The sequence below is a fragment of the Nelumbo lutea genome, chromosome 1 (assembly GCF_056320005.1).
Source record: "Nelumbo lutea isolate HS-2025 chromosome 1, American lotus-T2T, whole genome shotgun sequence".
Lineage (NCBI taxonomy): Eukaryota > Viridiplantae > Streptophyta > Magnoliopsida > Proteales > Nelumbonaceae > Nelumbo > Nelumbo lutea.
The window spans coordinates 150,346,018-150,352,692 of record NC_142684.1 but is presented as its reverse complement, the minus strand read 5'-3'; the positions used below and the strand labels follow the sequence as shown (position 1 = coordinate 150,352,692).

Sequence of the window (6,675 nt, the reverse complement as noted above, 5' to 3'; positions counted from 1 at the left end):
CACTCGGTTGTGCCATGTTGTACCAGCCCGTGAACCTAAAACTCCAGGCCCAACACGACCCACATAGTCATACTAGGCCTGACACGGCCTGATTTACAACTCTAGGGATTTTCTGTTGTATTTCTTATAGGCTGTGGCTCCTCTTTGTCACACACAAGACGAAGGCCCAAATGCGTTCATAGCGGAGGATGGGGATGTTGGTGGTCAGGCTTAAAAGAAAATGAAATTTACAAATAATTGGAATTGTTGGAGTGAAGGGCCAATAGCATACTCTGATTGATTAAACAAGATGAGGATTCGAAAATGTTGTAATTCTAGAACAGTGATTGAAGTTGACGATGAAATGATCTTTTGAATCGAGAAAAACAATACGTATGGGAGAAACAAACTTGACTCTCTATTTGTTCAACTTCTTAGATTTGAAAGAAAAGTCCAATATGAATTTCTAAATAAAAAATCAAACAAATATGATATTATCAAATAAATAATTCACTTATTCAAGTAATGTGAAGTAGGCTACTGGTTGTATTGTTATTATAATTTACAGGGCGGCGGAGTTAGAAATTTTTTATGAGGGGCCAAAATCTAAAGTTGATTAGAAGAGGGGGTAATAAATATAAATGTCAAAAGACTAAATAAGGTTGGCATCTAAGTATACCTCACCCAGGCAAGGTTCAAATTATTGCAGCATATAATACCATATTCATACTGTACGATGTTATATATAACTGAAATGTCAGGAAATGAATCAGTTGATAGGTTGAACACCAAAGGTCCGTTTGGTTTACAATCTAAATTAGAATTGAAATCCATGGAAATTGGACTGAAATGATCTATTCCCCTACCTGTTTTGTTTTTGGTTCAGATGCAAATCCAAATGAACTGGAATGGATTCTCATTGCCCACATTGAAATTTGAATCATTGGGCACTTGAAAAATGAAATCAATACATAAGATGATAAGAATATATATCGATACTCTGAACCTTACTCCCCAGTAGCACCCTAAATAGCTATAGGCTATAGCTGAGACCCTGGACCATCGTTAGGTAAGTAATTGCCCTTCCGGCAAAGGTTCAAACTCATGCTTAAAACTTAAAAGTGATTCTGCCGAATTAGTGTACACCAAAATACCAAATGGTTATTGGCAAATAATGGCAACTTTTCTTCCACGTCCAAATCACCTACAGTCTACACATACCATGCCGGACCTTATCGGACGATTGGATCAGAAAAATCGGAAACCAGTCAAGTGATTGATTTTATTTTACTCCAAAATTTTTATTTCCCCAAAAACCATTGGTTTAGCCAGTAAACTATTGATCCATGTGATTAAACTGTTCGGACCATTCAACAGTTTGATTGGTTTTTAATTTTTTAATTTTTTTTGTCAGAACAGATCATTCATTCGATTTGAACGATCGGACCATTCAACCCGGTTGATTTTAAAAGCACGGGCCAATCACGCAGTCGAATGCTGACATTCTCATCCTCATCAGGAGGAACTTAAATGACTTGGCCAGTACTGATTGGTCCAGCATAGCATTTTCGAAAAAAGAATCGTATAGCATAAGGCACTTGGTTGTTATTTTTTGTGTGCGATTAATGATACGGTTGTGTGTGTTTTTCAGAGACGGGTTGATTGAATTGAACAGCACAAATGCAAATCAAGAGTAGCTCAAGGACTCAATAAGGTGGGCTTTAGAGATAGAATAATAGAATCAACAAAATGGTGAAAATATATATTAGGTATGGATGGATTCATTGCAGCAACTCTCGCAAAGATATGTGGTGCATATAAATCACAGAGCAATCATTATTACGGGAGGCGGGGCCTACTGATTCTTTCAGTTTCTTTATATAAAACTGCACACTACGCGGTGTAAGAACAATTAACGATCAACAAAATTAAGAGGGAGAGAAAGAATTGAACAAGGAACTGTCATTGTCAAATGTTGATTAAAAATGGGGCTGTAAGCACTGTGACCACAAAATTTTGTGTCCTCGATCAATTATTGATATCGTACAAACTTCATTCATCCCATCACTCTTTGCCACTCTTAAACGTGGAGAACGTCGACCAACAACACCTCTCCTGCCGACCCTATTGCTTTCCCTCCTCCTGGCCCTTTCAACTATTCTTTTCCGTCCACCTCTCTCTCTCTCTTTCTCTCGCCCTCTTCCTCCCAGCCGCCTATTCTTTAAACCTCATATACCACACAAGTTCAACTGCAAATCATCCTCGATCCTTCTCTGCCCCATCTAACATCTCCTTTCTCTGTCTCTCTCTGGTATAACCATGGTAAGAACAAACACAATGTCCATGAGTCTCTAAGGACTCTTTCTCTGTTTCTCACACAACTTTCACTTAATTTTGACAGGTTTTAGTAGCAACCCACGTCGATAAAGACGGTGGAAATGATGGAATGGTTGTAGATTTTCGTGGGAACCCGGTCGACAAGTCGAAGACCGGTCGATGGCTCGCCGCGGGTCTCATCTTAGGTGAATTTCATTTTCACGAAAACGTGTGCACAAAGGATGGATTTTCCTCTTCAAGGTTTCATGTAGCTACTTAATTCATGTCCAAAGCATTTTTTTTTCTTTTTTTAATTGTTGCAGGAAGCGAACTCTCCGAAAGAATATGCGTGGTTGGTATTTCGATGAACTTGGTTACGTACTTGGTCGGGGACTTACACATTTCCACCTCCAAATCTGCAAACATTGTGACCAACTTCCTGGGCACCCTCAACCTTCTAGCCCTCCTTGGTGGTTTCTTGGCGGATGCTAAGCTTGGGCGTTGCTTGACTGTCACAATCGCTGCAACTTCAACAGCTCTGGTACAAAGCAAGTTCAGCCCTCTGAGCTGATGAACCAATTCGATCGATCAATTCTGTTGAAAATAAAACAGTACTGTAATAACTAACTAATTAACCATATATATATATAATTCCTTTCTGTTGTCTTACGCCTGCAGGGTGTGACTTTGTTGACAATAGCGACGACCATTCCTAGCATGAGACCCCCACCATGCAGTGATTACAGGAGGCAACACCATGAGTGTATAGAGGTCAACGGCCGGCAACTGGCTTTGTTGTACACAGCCCTCTACACTATTGCACTGGGCGGTGGTGGCATAAAATCTAATGTTTCGGGTTTTGGTTCCGATCAATTCGACATCAACGATCCCAAGGAAGAGAAGGCAATGATTTTCTTCTTCAACCGCTTCTACTTCTGCATCAGCCTGGGCTCTCTCTTCGCGGTTACAGTTCTGGTCTATATGCAAGACAATATAGGGAGGGGATGGGGATACGGCATATCCGCCGGCACCATGGCAATTGCAGTTGTTATATTGCTCTGTGGAACCAAGTTCTACCGCTTCAGGAAGCCTCAAGGGAGTCCATTGACTGTGGTATGGAGAGTGTTCTGCTTGGCTTGGAAGAACAGGAACCTCCCTTACCCCTCTCATCCCAGCTTTCTGAATGGCTTCAACGATGCCAAGGTCCCCCACACCGAAAGATTCAGGTAACTAATTACCTCAATAATCAATATTCGATATATAGCTAGAGCCAGTCACTTAGCTCCTTAATTGCAGAATGCAGATTCCATTAGTAAGTAGTACACGTGGGTGATTGTGTCACCGTTGATTGGTCGAAATGGTACGAATGTTTTCCACCAGTAAATGCTGATAAGAATGGCACAATTCAGATTCTATATGAATCATACAAAATGTGGTAGACACCGCACCACCAAAAGACAAAAAAGTGCACATCACAGATGCATGCGCCTTATTGTCTAGTCTGGACTTATCCATGGACGATGGGTCCTGATCAGTCCAGAGCCTGCGGTCCAGTTTTAATTCGTTGTTGGCACTTGGCAGAGGTGGGACAACTGTACCGATTTCATGCAATCAAGGAATACCACAGCCACGCACGAAAATTTTGTCTTTAATTAATTTTCTTTTAAGGCCCATCTCTACGCCGGCCAGAAGTGTGAGTACGTACTCTGGAACAATTTGTTAGTTTGGTTTCTTTTCATGTTTTCTTGCTCACAAAGGGCCATCACAGATCACACTTCACACGTACACCATGCATCATCATGGTTCATGAGGTGTGAAGCCAAACCAATTCCGTCCACTTTTTCTGGACGGTTGGTTAGACCATATGCCCGACCATCCTTTTGTAGTTTTGCAAAATTCCTTTTGGCCACTGGAAAAAAAAAAAAAAATATATATATATATATAATTATTAGTTGCATCCAAAAATAGGATTGATTGTCAAGACATAGACACCACCAAACTCCTCCGTCTTCACTCTCCACCATGATAATAATAACAATAAAACCTCCCATCACCCATCCACGTACATGGGCCATTTGGATGATTTATCAAAAAAAAAAGAACGCTATTAATTTGCCCCCCCAAAAAAAATCCCAACTTATATATTTTGATTCTTTCTTATAAATTGCCGTTATATATATAAACCAAATAGGACAATTAATTAAGGATCATCGCCATCATGCATCATCTGAACCTTATGTAGTCGAGTCGGACTGTATGAATCTTGTTTTGCCGTTTGGTGTCACATCCTGAACATCTCTTCTATGTGGCATGGTCTCGATCCTTAGATTTCTTTTTCCATAATTGATCGAGCTCCTGTGAAATAACATGCAGGTGTCTCGACAAGGCTGCAGTTGTAGATAGCTCCAATGGAAAGGGAGACGAGATGTACAGGCCTTGGACAGTCTCTACTGTGACCCTGGTTGAAGAGGTAAAGATGGTACTGAAGCTCATCCCCATTTGGTCCACATGCATTCTCTTTTGGACTGTCTACTCTCAGATGACAACCTTCACAGTGGAGCAAGCCACAATCATGAATAGAAATATCGGTTCCTTCACTGTCCCATCTGGCTCTTTCTCTTTCTTCCTCTTCACCACCATCCTCCTCTTCACTTCACTGAATGGAAAAATCCTGGTCCCCCTCGCTCGAAAATTCACTCATAGCGTTCAGGGCATCACAAGCCTACAGAGGATTGGCATAGGTCTCATTCTCTCGATGATAGCTATGGTAGCTGCTGCCATAATTGAGAGGCAAAGGAGGGATGCCTTTGTTCACCAACAAAGACGCATAAGTGCCTTCTGGTTAGTTCCTCAGTTTTTCCTCGTGGGAGCTGGTGAAGCTTTTGCCTATGTTGGACAACTCGAATTTTTCATCAGAGAGGCCCCTGAAAGAATGAAGTCCATGAGCACAGGACTCTTCCTTAGTTCTGTCTCTATGGGGTTTTTCGTCAGTAGCTTATTGGTGTCTTTGGTGGCAAAGGTGACTAAGCATGGTTGGATTAGGAACGACTTAAACAAGGGGAAGTTGGACAACTTCTATTGGATGCTTGCTGTGCTTGGAGTTTTCAATTATTTGGTTTTTCTCGTCTTTTCTATGAGACATCAGTATAAGATGCAACACTATACTACTTCATACAGTCATGAGGAGCTCAAGACTTGGAAGAATGAACAACATTCTAAAGATACCGAGGAGAATATTGAGAGTATTGAAGTAAAGGACTCTGCTATTGTTTAGGTACTGTTTTTTTTTTTTTATGATATTTAATTGCATGTACTTGATTCAAATGTGTAAACCACATAAGCTGCTGAAATTAACATACATGCCAAGGTGTTGAAGAGATAGAACCATTATTTTCCACGCATGATTATGTATTCAAAGTTCACAAGGATTTACATTGATGGACTACAAAATCATTGGGGGGGAGCGATCTCACTGAGAACAGATTTTCATGGTGCCAAGTCTGAATACAGCCTTCACCGGGAGGCAAGAGGAAGAAATGGGTATGACTTGCCTTTCCTTAACCTATATCACAGTTACTCAGTTCAACTAAGTTAAGCCAAAACCTTTTTGAGACGAGCTACAAGATCCTACTTCACCATTTTACTAAGTTTAGGACCATACAATCTGTTAGACTGTAGGCCCTCAAGTTTCTAACCACATTTATCAACGTTCATTTTGGAAACTTTAGAGCCTTCAACTTGCAAAAATCAGAGCTTCGACAAATGCAGTAATTGGTCTTCAAAGCAAAGCATATGATTAGATGATGACTTCCCCTCAACTTGTTACCTGAGGCTACCCCTGAATTATTAAAAGAATCTGTTTATTGAAACTTAATTCCTCCTACTTTTTCTCCTAACCCTTAAGAGTGTCAATGGACCGGTTTTGGATTGGACAAAATGAATTTAGACGGATTGGAAGGACCGAAAATACATATATTGAATTCTGCCAGTCCGGACTTAATGGTCCAAAAGTATTTATTGGATTGGATTGGACCTGGTCCATCCATAATGAATGTATATTGGATTGGATTGGACTGAGCCAATATGTGGCCCATTGGTAGAAAATAAGAATTTAGGTGTCAATGGACCAAGTTTGAATTAGAATCAATCTAAATTAAAATAAATTTGAACAGATTGGACAGTCCAGACACTGAATTGGACCAATCCAAAATGTTCCAAAATATTCATTGGATTGGACTGGGCCATTTGTAATGGACTCACATTGGACTGGATTGGAATCGGATTGGACCAAATCCAGTCCAATTGGCACCCCTACATATCAGCACCATCATAACCATACTAGCTATGCTTATTAAGGGGGTGTTCTACAATATGAGTTTT

General features: G+C 40.4%; 1 protein-coding gene across 1 annotated transcript; it reads left to right on the top strand.

Annotated features, from left to right (window-relative positions):
• Nucleotides 1-1,999: 1,999 nt before the first annotated feature.
• On the top strand, nucleotides 2,000-5,696 carry LOC148878345 (Major facilitator superfamily protein). The gene is made up of 5 exons (XM_088953257.1): nucleotides 2,000-2,301; nucleotides 2,381-2,501; nucleotides 2,619-2,836; nucleotides 2,974-3,521; nucleotides 4,669-5,696. Exons 1-5 carry the CDS (start codon nucleotides 2,299-2,301, stop codon nucleotides 5,567-5,569), a joined length of 1,791 nt encoding a protein of 596 aa, XP_088809383.1. The 5' UTR covers nucleotides 2,000-2,298; the 3' UTR covers nucleotides 5,570-5,696.
• Nucleotides 5,697-6,675: the final 979 nt, after the last annotated feature.